Genomic DNA, 19821 nt, shown 5'->3' with positions numbered 1-19821 from the left:
CCCCTACTCCTGCTCTGCGGGGTCTCCGCATGACTATGATCACAAAGAGTACAGGGGTGCTCCTTGAGTTGTATTGCTAGAGGAAGAAGAAGGGCAAGGCTAGCACTCTCCTCTCTTAGCAGGTGTGCGTGTATGGCATGGGGTTGGAACCCTTTGCATGGGTGAGGCCTGGGGGGTCTATAGACCAACCCCCCAGGGGTACAATGGTAATATGGCCGCATGGTAGGACCCGACAGTCAGTGTCTATCGTCGTCGGGTTCTCCGTCGACTGCTGGGGGCCGCCTCTGGAGGGCCCCGCCGGCTGCCGGGAACCCGGCCGACAGTTGTGGCCCGCCACCTGCGGGCCCCTCGGTGGCTCTTCACTGTAGCACCGCCCGTGCTGACGGGGCCGTGTCAAGCGCTACATGGCTATAATGCCGCGCCGGGCGGCCCGGCGGCCGCATGGCGGCGCTTACTGTAGCCACACTTGGCCAGGATTTGGGGAGGGGGGGCATGGTACACTGTTGCTATGCCCCAGCTTGCCGCATGGTCGGGCTCAGACTCCGAGGAAGAGGATGGGCCGCCTGCTAGGAGCCGGCCCATACCTCCGCCGCCTTCTTGGGGCACGCCGTCTTCTAGGAGGCGGCCTCCTGGTTCCAGGCGGTCCGGGAAGCCGGCCTTGCTACCAGTCGGTCTGAGGGGCTTGGCCAGTCCCGATGTATTGATGTCCTTAGGCTTAGATGTGGCTACACGGGGTCTATCCCCCGGACACGCTACGAGCAGCTGCTGCAACGCGACGCGGAGGCGCTGCGGCTTGAGGAGGAGGAGGAGGAGCGCACGGCGAGCCGCAATGCCGCCGCCCCAGCAGACGCCGGAGGAGGCTACCCTCGCAACGCACCAAGCGGCGTTCGGGTGGGCTGGCCCTGCTCCCGTCTTCATCGACCTCACCGGCGGCGATGGCGATGGCGATGGCGACGTCAAGGGCAAGGGCAAGGCCGATGACGTCTAGGGCAGCGTGCGGGCGCAGACTTTTCTTTAATGTTTTAATTAATGTTTAATTAGGTTTAAGTGAACTTTGGCCGGCGGTTGACCGGCCACTTATGTTTAATTATGTTTATTTCTGCGAGCTATTTTTTTCCTACTCCGGCAGATTTAGGTCCGCCTTCCATTGGACGGCCAAGCCGACCCATTTGAGAATGCGGACGCGCACGTCCGCCTGGCCGATCCAAACGGATGAAAAGCGAACAAAACGCGAGTCAGTTTAGATCGCCGCGTTGAAGTTGCTCTGACCTCCTCAGGCTAGTTGGGCGGAGGAAACTTGGTGCAGGTGAGGCGTCAGCGCCTCAATAGCTATGGAAATGGAATTCATCACTGCAGGCAATGGCAGAGGCAACGATAACGCTGCTGCTCTCTGAACGCTGACGCTGGTTGGGTGGCTCCCGTCCGTCTCGCCGGCCGATTTGGACGGTGGCACCGGCATGTGATGTGTCTTTGCCGTGCTGGCGTGGCCCAATGGCAAAGCCACGTAGCACCCGTCAAGTCTCGTACTCCTACTGAAGAAAAGAAATGGATGCCATGTCGCAGGGGAACCGTCGAGGCTCCGCAAAGGACGCGCGGCGGCAGCGTTACGTAAGGTGAGGTTACACACACGCGTCCGGCGCCCGGCGCCCGGCGCGGCGCCGCTCTCAATTATCCATCTCCACATGCGCGGCCGCGCAATCATGCATGGTCGTGGACTCGTCTACTCCGGCGCCTGCTTCCTCTTGTACCATCAGCCCACGCCATGTGCTCGCTTTCTTGGACCGAACTCCCCGGCGAACGATCATCGCCCTGCTAGCAGCACTTGAACCACCACCCCAGAGCTTCCTTCCTCGACATGAATATTATTTGTAGCGTCTGCTGCAAACTCCAAGAGATCGCCGCGACTTTCCATAAGGATCGGCGACAAGAATTCGGGGGCAATTGACGTGCAGCAAACGGGAAGCATGTACGTACTGTACGTGCCTCGTGGTCATGACCCAAGCTGCAGTATTATAGATTGGTCCACGAATGAATGCATAAATAAATTCAGCTGTCCATGTCCTCATAAACTTCGACCCCAGGGGGCAGGGAGCACCACACACACTGCAAGGCTATGCTGCACGGCGGACCACCGAACCTCTGGGAACATCCATCGCCGGCCGGCCACGATCCTGCATTCCTATAGCAGCACTCCTCCGGCGTTGAGGGGAAAAAGTGATCAGTTCTAGCTTGTAATAGTCGAAAGTAATGGTCTTGTTCAGAGCTGTTGGTCGCCAAAAGTGAAGGAAAAGATTAAAAAAATTAAGAGGATGATTGCACGTGAATCATTGATGCGGGAGCTGTCAAGAGCCCTGACGATGGTTGCTAGGCGACACACTTAGGAGCAAAGCAACGGTGTGTCGGTTCAGATGTTAGTTACCCTACTGCTTTTCATTCACCTCGATCGATCTCGACGCAGAGCTTCACCATGGCGTCCATCGTTCAGTCAGTGATCCCCCGAGAGCGTAATGATGGGTTGAGGCGTGCATAAACCGAGCGGTCTTGACACGTCGTGGTCATGATGGCACTGTCTCGGCCCAGGTCCATGGAAGCTGAACAGGGTTCTTGGTTCATGCCAGTGACTGGTCACTGGTCATTAGGTGGTTGTAGAACACTTGGTGTTCTAGCTGCGATCAGCTGGGGTTTTCACCAGGTATATGCACTTTGGCAATTAAGTAACACTTGAGTACTACTCCCTCCGTAAACTAATATAAGAGTGTTTAGATGACTACTTTAGTAATCTAAACGCTTTTATATTAGTTTACAGAGGGAGTAGTACTTAGCATTGCTGGTGCGTGTTCCCCACCTAATATATGTATGTACGGGGTGATTAGGCCTTGAAGTAAAGCTAGCCGAACTGATTAATCAGTGTAGCAGAGCCCTCTGGATAATGGACTAGATGAGCGGTTCCCACCACCACACCACCAGAAAGCCTCCGCAAAAGTCTCTGTTTCTTGCGGAGCTTTACGAGATCTGTGGAGGACAAGTTAACTGTGCGCGCCTGGGTCTTGTTGATGAGTAAACGTGCAGGCTTTGCTTGCCCTGCACTCAATGCAGTACAAACAAAGGAAAATAATTTGACACCGGAAGGTTTGCCTGTAAGTGAAAGACTAGTGACAAATACTCTATCAGACACGTAGTGGTGTGCTAGCTTATGCTAATCAGCCGGCTCGGTGTGTGTGCGTGCGTGTGTGTGTGGGTCCGGTGCCATGTCTGCGTCGCGTGCAGTGCCTAGCATGTAAACGTCTCATCATACGAACATCAGCTACATTAGCAAGCCCTGCTGGGCTGCTAGTTGCTGCACCCTCTCACCAATCCGCGCAAGCAATCGCTTAGTAGCGTCGTTATCTGAAGACAAAACTAAGAGGACACTGCCCTCCGCCCGGGTTCAGATAATCAGATTGCTAAGTGGCCCATCTCGGTTTGAGGGTGAACTTGTGCACATGCATCGACAGTTATACACTTACACTGCCAGGCGAACCAACGTGGTGGTACGTACACAAGTACGTGTGCCCGAGCATCATCTTATGTCTGGTTTACGTTATATAATCGGCATTCAATACGTTCAGGACAGCATATACCGTGGCAGGACACATGGCAGTACGAGTACGTACACTACGATTGATCACGCCTTGACAAAAACATGAAGAATTCCTGCCGCGATGAGCATACGTGCGTACCTCGCGACTGCTCCTCCTGACGGGTGGAGTTAATGCTGCAGAATATATGCTGCGCGCTGGCTACCAAGCCGGGAACACGCCTAGTCGCCTGCAGTAGTGTTTGGTCCGCAGGCGAAGCGGGACAGACGGGGTACGAGCCATGAGCGTTGGCGCTTGGCAGTTAGAGCGCTGTCTGGCAGCGGCAGGTCGTGGCACCGCGCCACCCGCCAGTAGTCCGATCGTCGTATGGGCACCGGCCGAGTCGATCGTGCAGCGACGTGGGAGGGTGGACGGTGGAGGGAGGGGCCCCGTCGCGCTTGCGTCCGTGGCGCCGTCCACGCCGATCGATCGATCGGGACGTGCCCGCTAACTCGAACCCGGCCTGTTCACGCACGTGGCGCCCGCGCCCCCGTGCGCGCCTGCCTGCGCACGGAGTGCACGGTGCACCCCCGGCGCCGACGCTGTGCGCGCGCTCTCGTTCCGAAGGTTTGCCCCGCCCGGCCGTGTGGACTTGGCGTGCGCGCGCGTCGGCGTCGCTCTGTATGTAGAGCACGCACGCTCGGTCCTGCCGCGCGGGTTGCTGTCCGGTGGGCATACGCCATACGTAGCGACGGAGCGACGGATTCCGCCATGATTGCGCCGATTCGCGTTCCTGTCCCGTGTACGTGTACGCGTACCCTACGCCTACACGGCGTAGGTCTCGGGACCGGGGGGCTAGCTAGGTTCCTGCGGACAGAGACCGCTTACTGTCGCTGGTTACGATGGGAACGAGATGGCTCGCTTGGGTTCCGTTCATCTCCGCGTGAATCTCCTAGAATGCCGCCATTGTCATCGTCCGTGAACAGGTGATGAACCATCAAGCGTTGGGCGGCACCGCACACTACGGGTGTGTTTGGTTGCTTTCATCCCGCTGAGACATGTTAAATGTAGTCATGCTGAGTACTCCCTCCGTCCCAAAATTCTTGTCTTAGATTTTTCTAGATATGGATGTATCTAATACTAAAACGTGACTTGATACATCCGTATTTAGATAAATCTAAGACAAAAATTTTGGGACGGAGGGAGTACATGTATTTGTTAATCTTTGATAGTAATGTATACGCTCAAACATGCTGAGCTGAGACTTTGTTCGATAGCCTGCACGTGAACATGGGTGCCCGCCGGTGGAGCGACGAGCTGAAACGGGGCTGCAAAACGTCGGGGGAGGCCGCTTGACCGGCCAAAACGCATGTCAGCAGGCGCGGATGCAAACGCGGTCGTTCATTTCATTCATTGTTCATTCCACAACGCGGTGCATGTTGGTTACCTAATGTGATGGTCATTCCGGGCAGGCTTAGGTACGCAATAGCTTTCCGGTGAAGTGACGACCAACGTGGGATGCCGCTGCGTTCGTCTTCTCTCCCGGGTGTCGGAACACCGTGCTCGCGTACGGAATATATTTCGTTTTTGTCTCACGCACGAACCAAACAACCACCATGTATACGTGCACTGGAATATGGCGATGATTCCAGAGCCGTGGCCCGGGCCCCTCCACGCTCGGTCCCAGAAATCAAATAGCCACTGAAATGGACGTGTTCTGTCGGTAGTTCGAATTTAGTTAAGAGTACCTGCACATATTTTTCTTTCGATTTTACTTAAAACTATTAACTGAAAATGCAAACTGCCGTGTGTGACGGACAATCATAACCCAAAATAACGCCAGGAAGAAAACATGAAGCATGTAGCAAGGCTTGTCTCTATTTGCTAGTGTCCCATGGGTGTCTCAGTAGCTTTCAGTTGTAATGTTGGACCAAGATTTCATGTTCAAAGATGAACTCTAACTAAGCCTAGGAATAGTTTGTAATCCAAACATAAACCCAGCCCGATCCGTACATGTAGTCCATGTTCAGCCACCAAACCAAACCAGACCAACTAGCAAGTGCTATGATCCAAACTGTAGGCATTTTCAAGCCAAACCAATCCAGATCATTTCCTACATACAGTTGGAACAGAGAGTTTTAAACCAAGTGTGTGTTCGGTGCGTAGCTGCTGCTGTACAGTGCGTGTCTAGGTTAGCTGCTGTCCAGTGCGTGTCTAGTTTAGGATTTTTTTTTTTAAGCAAAGCAAACTAATTGATACTAACCTAGTACTATATTTCCCTTTCTTACTGCTGCCGTAGCGTCTCCAGTTTTTTACTCATTACATCACTTTACACTAATACAAAATGTATAGAAAAGCAAAATCGGTCTGGGGATGGGTTGTTTGACTGGATTGTTAGCTGCTGTCCAGTGCGTGTCTGTTTAGGATTTTCTTTTTGAAGCAAAGCAAATTAATTGATGCTACGAACTAGTATTTCCCTTTTTACTGCTGCCATAGCATCTCCATTTTTTTTTTACTCATTTACATCACTTAACACTAATACAAACTGAACAGAAAAGCAAAATCGGTCTGGGGATGGTCGCTTACTGGATTTTGTCCGTAGATAAAAAGGGTTTGAGACTGATTTGTTTTGGTCCAGACCAAAACAAACAACAACAACAACAACAACAACAACAAAGCTTTTAGTTCCAAACAAGTTGGGGTAAGCTAGAGGTGAAACCCATAAGATCTCGCAACCAACTCATGGCTCTGGCACATGGATAGCAAGCTTCCACGCACCCCTGTCCATAGCTAGCTCTTTGTCGATACTCCAATCCTTCAGGTCTCTCTTAACAGACTCCTCCCATGTCAAAATCGGTCGACCCCGCCCTCTCTTGACATTCTCCGCACGTTTAGCCGTCCGCTATGCACTGGAGCTTCTGGAGGCCTGCGCTGAATATGCCCAAACCATCTCAAACGATATTTGGACAAGCTTCTCCTCAATTGGTGCTACCCCAACTCTATCTCGTATATCATCATTTCGAACTCGATCCTTCCTCGTGTAGCCACACATCCATCTCAACATACGCATCTCCGCCACACCTAACTGTTGAACATGTCGCCTTTTAGTCGGCCAACACTCCGCGCCATACAACATTGCGGGTCGAACCGCCGTCCTGTAGAACTTGCCTTTTAGCTTTTGTGGCACTCTCTTGTCACAGAGAATGCCAGAAGCTTGGCGCCACTTCATCCATCCGGCTTTGATTCGATGGTTCACATCTTCATCAATACCCCCATCCTCCTGCAACATTGACCCCAAATACCGAAAGGTGTCCTTCCGAGGTATCACCTGGCCATCAAGGCTAACCTCCTCCTCCTCACAGCTAGTAGTACTGAAACCGCACATCATGTACTCGGTTTTAGTTCTACTAAGCCTAAACCCTTTCGATTCCAAGGTTTGTCTCCATAACTCTAACTTCCTATTTACCCCCGTCCGACTATCGTCAACTAGCACCACATCATCCGCAAAGAGCATACACCATGGGATATCTCCTTGTATACCCCTTGTGACCTCATCCATCACCAATGCAAAAAGATAAGGGCTCAAAGCTGACCCCTGATGCAGTCCTATCTTAATCGGGAAGTCATCGGTGTCGACATCACTTGTTCGAACACTTGTCACAACATTATTGTACATGTCCTTGATGAGGGTAATGTACTTTGCTGGGACTTTGTGTTTCTCCAAGGCCCACCACATGACATTCCGCGGTATCTTATCATAGGCCTTCTCCAAGTCAATGAACACCATATGCAAGTCCTTCTTATGCTCCCTATATATCTCCATAAGTTGTCGTACCAAGAAAATGGCTTCCATGGTCGACCTCCCAGGCATGAAACCAAACTGATTTTTGGTCACGCTTGTCATTCTTCTTAAGCGGTGCTCAATGACTCTCTCCCATAGCTTCATTGTATGGCTCATCAGCTTAATTCCACGGTAATTAGTACAACTCTGAACATCCCCCTTGTTCTTGAAGATTGGTACTAATATACTCCGTCTCCATTCTTCTGGCATCTTGTTTGCCCGAAAAATGAGGTTGAAAAGCTTGGTTAGCCATACTATCGCTATGTCCCCGAGACCTTTCCACACCTCAATGGGGATACAATCAGGGCCCATCGCCTTGCCTCCTTTCATCCTTTTTAAAGCCTCCTTCACCTCAGACTCCTGGATGCGCCGCACAAAACGCATGCTGGTCTCATCAAAGGAGTCATTCAGTTCAATGGTAGAACTCTTATTCTCCCCAATGAACAGCTTGTCGAAGTACTCCCGCCATCTATGCTTAATCTCTTCGTCCTTCACCAAGAGTTGGCCTGCTCCGTCCTTGATGCATTTGACTTGGCCAATATCCCTCGTCTTCCTCTCCCGGATCTTAGCCATCTTATAGATGTCTCTTTCACCTTCCTTCGTGCCTAACCGTTGGTAGAGGTCCTCATATGCCCGACCCCTTGCTTCACCAACAGCTCGCTTTGCGGTCTTCTTCGCCATCTTGTACTTCTCTATGTTGTCTGCACTCCTATCCAGGTATAGGCATCTGAAGCAATCTTTCTTCTCTTTAAGCGCCTTCTGGACATCATCATTCCACCACCAGGTATCCTTATCTTCGCTTCTCCTTCCCCTGGACACTCCAAACTCCTCTGAGGCCACCTTACGAATGCAAGTCGCCATCTTCACCCACACATTGTCCGCATCCCCTCCTTCCTCCCAAGGGCCCTCCTTAAATACCCTCTCCTTGAACACCTGAGCTACCTCCCCCTTGAGCTTCCACCACTTCGTTCTAGCGACCTTGGCACGCTTATCCCGCTGGACACGAATCCGAAAGCGGAAGTCAGCAACCACCAGCTTATGCTGGGGTACAACACTCTCCCCAGGTATCACCTTACAGTCTAGGCACGCACGCCTATCTTCTCTTCTCGAGAGGATGAAATCAATCTGGCTAGAGTGTTGGCCACTACTAAAAGTCACCAGATGTGATTCTCTCTTTCTAAAGAGGATGTTAGCTACAATCATGTTGTAGGCTAGAGCAAAGCTTAAGACATCTTCTCCTTCTTGATTCCTGATGCCATAGCCAAAGCCCCCATGCGCCCCTTCAAAACCTGTGTTAGATGTACCCACGTGGCCATTGAGGTCTCCTCCTATGAAGAGCTTCTCACCAATCGGTACACTCCTAATCATGTCTTCCAAGCCTTCCCAGAACTCCCTCTTGGTGTTCTCATTGTGGCCTACTTGCGGGGCATATGCGCTGATAACATTGAGAACCAAGTCCTCAGCTACCAGCTTGACCAGGATAATCCGGTCCCCACGTCTCCTGACGTCTACCACTCCATACTTGAGGCTCTTGTTGATCAAGATGCCTACACTATTTCTGTTTGCAGCCGTCCCCGTGTACCACAGCTTGAAGCCGGTATCCTCCACCTCCTTCGCCTTCTGTCCTCTCCATTTGGTTTCTTGGACGCAAAGGATATCAACATCTCTCCTCACTGTTGCATCAACTAGCTCCCGAAGCTTCCCTGCCAGAGACCAAAACAAACCAACCCAGTAATTATTAAATCCCGTTTCAACCAAACCAAAGCAGCCCAAAATGAAAACTGAACTGAAACTACGGTTTCAGCCCAAACTATTACCAGGTTTAATTCTAACAGCCGAGAAAAGTCAAACATTGTCACAAAAAAGAAACTGAGAACGCCTTTACTAGACTACTATATCCCTCTCCGCGTCTAAAGAAAGCCGGTCTCCAACGCCCCATGTTTTCTCATCTCAAAATTCAGATAACTACAGAACCGCATATAAAACTAGCTAACTGTATACACATCCTCGTTGGAATTACATTTTTTTATGTAGTAGCCATATCGTATATAAGAGACAGTTTCTTCAAGCTAATTTCAGAGGTGGGCCGGATCTGGATGCTGCTGGTCTTGTTCTATCTGGTAAAGACTTTCTTCGTTGTTCGGCACATGCGACATACTCGTCGATTGGAGGAAGAGGGGGCTCCCCCTTCTCGTCTTTTGGAATTTGTCCCCTGATAAACTGTAGAAGGCAAACACATTGACCAAGTGAGAAGCTGACCACACCCAAAAAGAGAAGAGGGGAAATAACATGCGGGCTAGTTTACCATACCTTCGATGCCCAATGTCTTTCTGCTTGCATGCAAATATCCCTGATATCTCTTCCTGCCATCCTGCATTCAATGTTCAGAACTAGTAAGATAAAGATAATGGATTGCTAAGCACAGCACAGTTTGTCTTGAATGATCTTTTAGCAGCAGCATGCGTAGCTGTCCAGACTGTCCAGATGAAAAACATAAAACATTGGTACACGACCTAATTTCCTAGATACTACGGGGATGGGACAGCACACCAAACCTTGCTAACCAAGTCAAGAGTCACAAATAGACAAATAAGAATCGACACAGCTTTCCCTGATCTACAGCAATGCATTTAAGAATCTAAATTCAATACACAAGACGTTAAAAGAAACGACAAGCCGGAGATTTGCTACTGCAAACAAGACAGGCTTGTTGTTGAATCAGGACTTGCATTTTTTTTTTGTGTTACAAAATGTAGCACACTCTGAAGTACTCCCTCTGTAAACAAATGTAAGACGTTTTAGGACACAACTCAAACATATTTTCGGAGCATCTCTTTGCCGCTTCCATGTACACAAGGATCATATATACATGTGATCCCCGTCTCTGATGGGCTATGTACCATTACGGCACTGAGTTTAGAAACATTTTTTTCCTTCAATTTTTATTTTTCAGAGGAACGTAAAACAAATATATCAATATGCATATATCTTGTTTTATTCGTTTAGATTTGTCCTTACGAATGTGTATAGTCTTTAGGAGATGATATGGAGCTACTTGTGCCATATAAATATCAGAGCATGCAGAAGTTATTTACCATATGTCAATGGAGTTGTGAAGAACTTAGTATTGAATATCAGAGCATGCAGAAGTTATTTACCATATGTCAATGGAGTTGTGAAGAACTTAGTGTTAAATATCAAAGCATGCAGAAGTTATTTACCATATGTCAATTTTAGACCTTTTATTTGTTATATTGAGCAGTTGACCTACAAAACATATGCTACTAAATGTGACAGCATCTTCTTCCAGTGAACTGTCAATGTGGTTTTGCAAACATTCGCTTTGTTCTGAAAAGGAAAATTTATGTATATAATTTTATTTTTGGTTTTTTTATTAGCGGCTCTGTAGCAACACAGGGACATCCTAATTGAAGATTCAGAATGAAGTACTTACTCCTCAGTGGCAAGGGAAAACTGAACCAACTCGGGTTTTGTTAGGTGCTTTGCATATTGGGCTGCTATTTCTGCACGGCTCTGCTGGTCCGGTAGGCCGAAACAAATCATTGAATCAAAACGGCTGCAAATTAACAAAGGAAGCTGGAGAAGTTAAGAGCACAGTTTACATAATCCAAATAAAAGATAAGATCAAATTGATCACGATATCTAAGTTTTATTGCAGCACTGTTAAGTAGTTTAGTCCAGTATTGCAGCACTGTTTATTTGTAGCTTATATGTTGTCATGTACGGCTCTTGGAAAAATGCAGGAAGCCAGAAAAAAATCTCACATGAGAACTTCAGTACTCACTAGACCTTGTGAACATTATTTAGGACCGCTTACAGGAACACAGAAGGGGGGTGGCCAAATAGAGCTAAACCTGATGAGAGCAGGATCAAGGTCTTCCTTTCTATTTGTTGCAGCAATAACCACCACACGTCTATCCTGCTCGAACCCATCGATCTTCACAAAAGAAATTTAATTAATGGCAATAATACACACGGCAGCTGCAGTGATTGTAATAAGCATGATAGAAGCACCTAACAGACCGCATGCAGGTCTTTTGTCAGGTAACTGAGAGGTATCAAGCTATCGAAATTGGATACCAAAAACATGGAGAATAGCAACAGGGGCTTACATGCTAATGCTTCCACAAAGCATAAGTAAATAACCACAGCAAAAACCAGGCATGAAATAAAATGTCCTGCCAGTTAGAAGTATGCGCTTTCATACATGTTACAAATGCATAGTTTCTGCAACACAGTAAGGGCTTTAAGAGTATTGTATCTCTTATTCAATCTCTGGGGTTTATACAAGGTCTCAAAAGTACTGTACCAATGTGTGTGCCGAAGTGTAGACTGGGCTAGCTAAAGTAGATTGCTCTGGTGAAAGTCGTGTTGTGTGGCGTGACGACTTTGGGTAATTCCTACTGGGTTCTGCAAATTCTGAGGAGCAAGTGGCCTACGCTGAACTGGTTGCTGTTCCAAGCACGAAAGGTCATGGCACTAACCGCTGACAATGGTGTGAGGTGAAAGTGGATGTGGACTGTGCAGGGGTTGCGACAAAGCTGGCAACTACAGCGTCATATTGTTTGGCATTTGGTTAGGTGTGACAGAAATAATGTCTACATGCAAAGATTATGTAACTTCATTTAATGTTCCGCAGGCTTCTCTTGAGCCGTGGCTATGCACTCTCGTGATTTTGAATAAATAAAGCCCATAGTCTCTCCTTCCCTCCCTAACTGGCAGGATGAGTGATTGAAAGAAGTATGTATAAACTCGTGCTTACTTGCACCAACAGAGATAAAAGGCACTCAATATTACTTACACCCACAGAGGTAAGAGGCACTCTACCTGTCGCAGAATTACTGATAATATCCTCCGAGTAGCTTCATGCATTTCACTATCTCGAGATATAGCAAAAGAGTCTACCTATACAAGGATATAAATTAGAAGGATGCAAAATTCACATCTTAGTATAAACAGGAAAATCAAATCACTATGAAGCGAAGTATACTAAAATAGAGAACAAAAACAGGCTAAAGGGTCATGCAGAATTGCAGACCTCCTAGTTAAGTTGTTTTGGAGGCATATAAGTATAAGTAGTTCTACTTCACCAGCCATCATCATTTGGAAAGGCAAAATTCAGCTTAAAGCCTAAACAAACAACACATTTTTTACGAAATTTGGAACAACAACAAAAACATTCCACCAACATCAGTATGTTAAGCACCACCATACATTTCATAACTGATGTATTATCCTTAGCAAATGTATGCTATACAGATGACGGTGTGTACCTCATCTAGGAAAATAATACCTCCGTCAGGAAGATTGTTGGCAAGTGAAAAAACAGATCCCAACAGGCGCTCACTTTCACCATAATATTTTGACATGATGATCTCCAGTGGCACATATAATAGTGGAACTCCCTAGAACAAGTAAAATGATCAGCAGAAAAGCTTCAGAAAACATATTCCAGTTTCTTTTGCACAAAATTACTTTAGGGAATTTCCAAAAGTATAGGAGTATGAGTTACCGCTTGCTTGGCAATAACGCGAGCAGAAGATGTCTTACCAGTCCCTGAAATGATGAGGCAGTGGTAACTGGTAAAGTAAGCAAACAAACCAGCAAAAAACAGACGCAATCATACTATTAGCGCACAAAGAGGGGCAATGGGTATTCCTCAAAATCAGGAATTGCAAGAACTGATCTGTTGCAATTTCTTGCTTATAGTAAATGGTCTAACCAACAAATACTATAACTTCAATTATGAAATGGCATAACCAACTTACCTACTATTTTTTTTACCATGGCTGTCAACATTAATTAAGAAACAAAAGAGCAAAAAAATGTAATATTTTTGGTATTGAAATTTGCATTGAAGTAAAAGGCCATTCAGATCACGCACCAGGTGGACCTTCAAACAGAACCGCCCGAGGTCGATTTGTTTCAAATTTGCAACGTGTACCACGAGCAATGTCATCATATATTTGAGGATTCTGTAAAGCCAAGAGTACAGTATCCTCTATCTCCCTATAAAGAACAAAAGACATATATAAACCTTAAGAACTATGCCTTTATGATAGAGTACACAAAAGCAGTTGTCTATTAAGACTGATATAGTAAGCTCTGCAGTCGAGCACCAACCAGAGTGTCAACTGTGAAGGAAAGAAGTCAAATAAGAAGAAAAGCAAAAATGAATGGTACAATGCATGGGAGATGTTTGTAATTATGCTTGAACGAACACATCTACATACTAACAATATAATACCTTTACTTTGCATATAAAAAAAATCTGCTGACGAGATTAAAAATAACAGTGAACTGGTGATGCAGTACCTTTTCTGATGTTCATACCCAGCAATGTTTTCCCACATGACAGTGCCATCCATTGGAACACTAGAGGTTTCATCAAACCCATAGACCCTAACACCCATATCCTCTAAATCAGATACAGTTTTTTCTATAGAGGGTAGATGCTTAGATCTCTGACCACTTCCTTTGGTTGACGCTTTCCCTGATGATGTCTTAACATCTTTCTGCCCAGCTATTTTTAAAGCACTGACCAAACCTTCAAGTTCTTTCGAACTAAAACTGTCAGGCTTGATGAATTCAATCTCCTGAGAGTACACACAACAATCAGAAATTGCATTAAATCTTTATATAATGACAAAGTGTAGGTTAAATTTCTTAAACAATCTTAATTAAGTATACATACATAAGGACTAATAGCATATTCAGATCCGACAAGTGGCTCAAATATCAAAATACAAAGAGAATCTTCATTGTTCTCTCCAGTGCTTGCTGTCGTTTTTGGGGGATTCAATGTTATTTGACGCGCAGCTGCACTGGAACAGAAATTATTGATTAAAACACAATATAATTGGGTATTTGGCAACACCTATTTCTATGACATGGAAAAGAAAAACACAAGGCAATCTGCAGGTAAGAAGACTACATGAGAAACCCTGACAATAATGCTTGCACTTTCCACAATCATCAACAAAGAGTTAAAAATGCAATGTATCATCTGTATCTATGATTCCTCTTCAGCTGATCAAACAAGATAAATACAATTGCTCCAATCCAAGCAGAGAGAAATAGTGGCACAGGACTCTGATTAAGGAGAAAAATAAATATGGAAAGAGGACGTGAGGACACAAGAGAATGCATGTGGGTGAAATCTGAAACTGTATTATCTGCGATCTATATATGATTGCCCTTAGCACAAGTGCAAAACCAAATAACCAGGCAATGACAATACATATCTTTGCACCAAACTGAATATCATCCTGTTTCTTTTGCTAACCTGTCCCAAGCACGCAATAGTATCTCTGAGCCACCAACACACTGTTCTGCCTCATGTCCGATATGCGTTACGAGATCAACAATGAGGCGCGATATATTACAGGTTGACGGTACATTGAATTTAACAACCACCTGTAAAAAACTAAATCAGAGAAATTAAATGCAATTATGAAGTGAATCTTGCACAAGGTTACTATCTGTTACTGATTATGGGGTGAAAATGTGCAATTCTAAGTAAACACAGTAGCCTGCCCTGAATGTCATGCCAGATCAACAAAATGCACTTACAACTGTGCTCTAATAGCAACTGTGCAACACTCTACCTAACCTACATCTCAAGGTATCCTTGTGCCGACTACCGAGACCCACACTTATTTCTTGAACTGACTGATTCTCGTACTTAGGTTCACTCGAATTTGTTACCAGTTACCACTGTGACATGCTACATCTATACTTTCTACATTAATCAGTGCACCAAAGCATTCCCACCAAAGTGGCTGACACAATGTACACCGCAGTGCTCACTGATTCCTCTAGCCCTTAGACTGACATGTTATGCACAACTAATATTGTTCAGCAGATAACTCGAATGGAATATTTGTGCTGTGTGGGTGGGGGGCGACCTTCTGGCCCTTGATTGCAACTTCAAACTTCGGGTACGACCCTGGCTGCATTCCTCGGCTCTCAATCAGCTCCATTATCCTCTTCCTCTCCTTGCGGGCCAAGTCCTCCACCGGCGCCGCATCCGTGCTCACCGCGCCGTCAGCCACGCCCTGTAAACACAGATCAAACTCAATAAAGCTCCCTGAACGAAAACCGAAAGCTCGGACAGAAGCAAAACATAACACGCCACCTCCTCATTGGCATCAGCGTAGGCCACCACCGGCAGCGACGCGAGCGCGGCGGCCGCGCCGGCAGCGAGGAAGGCGGCACTCCTCGAGGACGAAGCGCGGGATTTCGCATTGGGGAATCCTAGGCGTGACCCTAGTGCCGTAGAAGGCGAGGCGGATGCGGAGGCGGCGATAGGCTTTTGGAGAGGAGGCGGCGGGGGAGGGGAGGAGGTGGTGGTGGAGGCCGCCGCCCCGGCTTGCAGCTGCCGGAGGAGGCGGGTCGCTGGGAGGCGTCGGCGGAGAAGCATCGCCATGCCGGGGTTTCGCCGCCAGGAAGACTGGAGGTGGGGGAGGCCACCGGAGATTTCGCGGCGCCGGGGAGTTTCGCAGTTGTGCTTTGCTTTTTGCCCCCTGCTCACGAAAGAACAAGGCGTACTTCCGATATACGCCTCCATGACGTTTTTCTTCTTCTTTTGGAATGCGCCTTCATGGCGTTTACGTTTTTTTAAAATTTGAGAGCAACTTCATGGCGTTTACGTTTTTTTTTTAGCATCCTTCATGGTGTTTACGTTTTTTTTGAGCGGTTGCAACCAAGTTTTATTCAGCAAACTCCACAAGATGTGGGATACAAAACTGGTTATGGGATTGGTCAAATCATATGTGACGTCCCAAACCCAGCGAGAGTGCAAACTTGGCTAATCCATGTGCCTCAACATTAACGATACGACTTTCAAAAGTAAAAGTACATATTAAAAGACTCGCTATTCTATTAATCTCTCGAATGATGGCTCCATTCTCTTCTTGACTTTCTGAATTGATGGCTGCCACCACCTCCTTCGCATCTGATGCAATCACTAAGTCGTGAAGATTAAGATCTTGTGCCAAGGCCAGAGCCTCCCTGCAGGCAATCGTCTCCAAGATGGCTGGGTTATCCACACCATGAATCACTAAAGCAGAACTGCCCAAAATAGTACCATTATGGTCTCTGCATACAGCCACTGCTGACCCACCTCGTCCTTAACGGCAGGCAGCATCTACATGAATTTTAGAATGACCCTGTGGCGGGGCTTTTGGTCACTGGATGTTCAGATTCGCTTGGCGCCCTTGCCTCTGCTCCCAGACAGCAGGTGGACCCTTGATCATCTCCAACTCGTCAATGTATCTGTTAATAAAAGCATGTGTGCTATGGGGACTCTGAAAAATTCCTTCATGAATTGCTTTTCGTCGTGCTCCCCATATTGCCCAAAGGGTAACTGATAGCTTGACAAAAAGATCATATGGAATAGACTCCATAAGAGTAAACATCCAATGTTTAGCATTAGGTTCAGTTATAGGCTGCAAGTTTATGGGCCAATTCTTCATCGACCAGCGCCCAAGTGCACCTTGACATTGTGCATTCCAGCAAAGAGTGCCTCCAAGAATCCAGGGAACCACAAATACCACACAAATCTGAGTTTGTCATGTGTCTATGTGCCCTGACATCATTTGTGGGTATTGAATGCTTTGACAATCTCCACAAAAATATCCTCACCTTTGCAGGCACCTGAACCTTCCACATTCTTTTCCATGCTCCCTCCTCCTTTGATGAACTAGACGAACCCTCCCGATTTTCTAACCACGCTTCCCTTCTTTGCCTCGTGCTTACGAGCATGCGATATGCAGATTTCACGGAGAAAAAACCCTTCTTCTCCTGGCTCCAGCTCCAGAAATCCTCCATGTTACTAGTGCAGAGTGGGATGGAAAGAATTTCTCTCGCATCCATGTGCAGGAAAGTCGCTAGGACTTTTTGTCTGTCCCAAGTGGCCGAGGTAGAGTCGATCAGCTCCAAGACCAATACAGGAGGATTATAAGTCAAGCAGCCATATGGTCTCATCATCTCATTATGGGGTAGCCAATTGTCATTCCAAATTCTCATGCTTTGTCCATTGCCTATACGGCGTATAAGTCCCTGTCGGAGTGTATTATTCCCTTCAAAAATTGCCCTCCAAACTTGGCTCGGGTTACTACCCAGTTCCGCTTCTAATAAAGAAACATCGGGAAAGTATATGCTCTTGAGAATACATGCACATAAGCTTTCAGGATTTTGCAAAAGGCGCCAGGCCTGCCTAGCAAGCATTACCAAGTTGAATAATTCAAAATCCTTAAATCCAAGTCCTCCCATGCCTTTTGGATAGGGTCATCTCCTTCCAAGGAACCCAATGTGGCTTTCTCTTTCCGTCCTTGCTACCCCACCAAAATTTTCTTATCAACTTGTTGAGGTGTTCGCATAGACCTCGTGGTAGTTTAAAGCAGGACATGGAGAAAACCGGTACTGCTTGAGCAACCGATTTGACAAGTACCTCCTTCCCGGCTGATGACATCGTTTTCTCAATCCATCCTTTAACTTTGCTCCATAACCAGTCTTTCAAGTATTTGAAAGCTCCGTTTTAATTATTGCTGATGTCCGATGGCATACCAAGGTATTTCTCATTGAGGGTTTCATTGGGCACATTTAGAATAACCTTGATATCATTCCTCATACTTTCTGGAACCCCCTTGCTGGAATATATTGAGAATTTAGCATACTTGATTCTTTGACCTGTAGCCATACAATAGATATTTAAGACTTGGCTCACCTCATTAGCCCCCATACCGTTTGCGTTAAAAACAGCAGGCTGCCATCAGCGAATAAGAGGTGGTTGACTGGTGATGCCGTTGGTGCCACTTGCAGCCCCTCCAAATTGGATGACTCACCTTCATGGCGTTTACGTGGCTTATCGAACTCGCGCTTTGCAATCTCCAAGAGGAGGCCTTCGTATACTGGCCCAGACGCCCAGTGCAAGACTTCAGTGCAAGGATGGCTCAAATGGGCCCACGAACAGCCACAGAAGATACCTACGAGCAAAATCGATTTTTGAACCAACCGACCAGACAAGTGGGAGCCACTAGTTAACAAGCCTGAAATCATACAACAAAAGTCTACTTTTGATATCTGTAATATCGTTCATGAATTTAGGAGCTCGAATACCGAGGCTCACAAACTTGTAAAGTATGCTTTATCTCTTGGAGTTGGCCGCCATGCTTGGAGCTTGGTTAGGCCAACCCAACAATCTTGATTTCGTCCCTGTAAACATTGTGACGACCTAATAAAGCTTTGCAGTTTGTCTAAAAAAAACTAGTTAACAAGCGCTTCTTCGGGAGCCTCGTAACGATCAGCGCCGCTTGGCGCGCTCTCAGCCATTCGTCACGTGTCGCGCTTTGGGCGCTCCCTCCGAATTTTTTTTACTTTTTCCGCACGTGTTTTTGCATTTTAAACAGTTTTTTTCGACGTTTTGGTTTTCCACCGGTCTTCCTTAGCTTTTCGATAAAAATGAAATTTCAAATTTTTATTTTGCGCAAAAAACACGTTATTTTTTTTCTTTCACGAGAGTCACGGTTTTGCTTTCGCGAGAGGCACGTTTTTGCTTTCGTGAGAGTCACGGTCGTGCCTATCAGAAACGAAAAAAATAAACGCGTTTTCTATTTTTTTTTCCTTTCACGAGAGTCACGGTTTTGCTTCCGTGAGAGGCACGGTTGTACTTTTGCGAGAGTCACGGCCGTGCTCTCGAAAACAGAAAATGAACGCGTTTTCTGTCTTTTTTCTTTTGCGAGAGTCACGGTTTTGCTTCCGCGAGAGGCACGGTTGTGCTTTCGCTAGAGTCACGGCCGTGACTCCTCAGAAACGAAAAAAATGCGTTTTCTCTTCTTTTTTTCCTTCCGCGAGAGTCACAGTTTTGCTTTCACGACAGGCACGGTTGTGATTTCGTGAGAGGCACGGGCGTGCCTCTTCGAAAAGGGGAAAAACCCGTGCTCCCGGTTGGGTTTTTTCGTCCGTTTTTTTTGTGAAAAAAAAGTTCATCAAAACCTATCAACATGGGATCTAGTTTTGCAGATCTCGACGCGAGGAATCCAACAGTAAAAGCGGTTCGAGATTTGGATGCACGGTTAAAGAGATAAAACGTTTTGAATAAACGGATCTACAAAAAAAGGGAAAACTCTCTGGTTGCGAGAAGGGACGCACATGCAGCGTGCTAGTTGTCGCAACCTGAAGAGGTTGGAGTGATCTTTGCAATGAGTACTCCTCACCTAGTGATTTCAGATTCAAGTCCTATACGTGGTCACAATTTTGTGGATTTATTTCAGGTCTTCCAACGTTGTGTTATATAGAGGTAATCACTAGTTTAGAGATAGACATTACACTCATCAAAGGAAAGATACATTTTTAACACAATACAGACGCAAGCGCTCATATATACGCGCATACACTCAC

General features: G+C 46.7%; 1 protein-coding gene across 2 annotated transcripts; it reads right to left on the bottom strand.

Moving 5' to 3' along the window:
- Positions 1-9173: 9173 nt before the first annotated feature.
- LOC123138283 (spastin) lies at positions 9174-15958 on the bottom strand. Of its 2 annotated transcripts, none has more exons than XM_044558225.1 (13): positions 15557-15958; positions 15327-15476; positions 14705-14835; positions 14114-14243; positions 13735-14015; positions 13304-13428; positions 12932-12975; positions 12713-12824; positions 12247-12320; positions 11274-11356; positions 10853-10975; positions 9709-9769; positions 9174-9618 (listed from the first exon to the last, which is right to left on the bottom strand). In XM_044558225.1, exons 1-13 carry the CDS (start codon positions 15845-15847, stop codon positions 9463-9465), a joined length of 1761 nt encoding a protein of 586 aa, XP_044414160.1. In that variant the 5' UTR covers positions 15848-15958; the 3' UTR covers positions 9174-9462. The 2 variants fall into 2 exon arrangements, with proteins under 2 accessions (XP_044414160.1, XP_044414159.1); XM_044558224.1 differs by having other exon boundaries at positions 12247-12324; positions 12693-12824; positions 15557-15957.
- Positions 15959-19821: the final 3863 nt, after the last annotated feature.

This window comes from Triticum aestivum, chromosome 6B (assembly GCF_018294505.1).
Source record: "Triticum aestivum cultivar Chinese Spring chromosome 6B, IWGSC CS RefSeq v2.1, whole genome shotgun sequence".
Taxonomy (NCBI): Eukaryota; Viridiplantae; Streptophyta; class Magnoliopsida; order Poales; family Poaceae; genus Triticum; species Triticum aestivum.
This window is presented reverse-complemented; position numbering and strand designations above follow the sequence as displayed.

What these genes read in the sequence shown, in the direction of transcription:
- LOC123138283 (XM_044558224.1), bottom strand. Translation starts at nt 15,847, where the DNA reads ATGGCGATGCTTCTCCGCCGACGCCTCCCAGCGACCCGCCTCCTCCGG. An exon ending in TATCAGTAATTCTGCGACAG is followed by an intron (nt 11,357 to 12,246) that starts GTAGAGTGCCTC and finishes TCTTTTGTGAAG; the next exon opens with ATCGATGGGTTCGAGCAGGA. An exon ending in CTTGATCCTGCTCTCATCAG is followed by an intron (nt 10,976 to 11,273) that starts GTTTAGCTCTAT and finishes GTTAATTTGCAG; the next exon opens with CCGTTTTGATTCAATGATTT.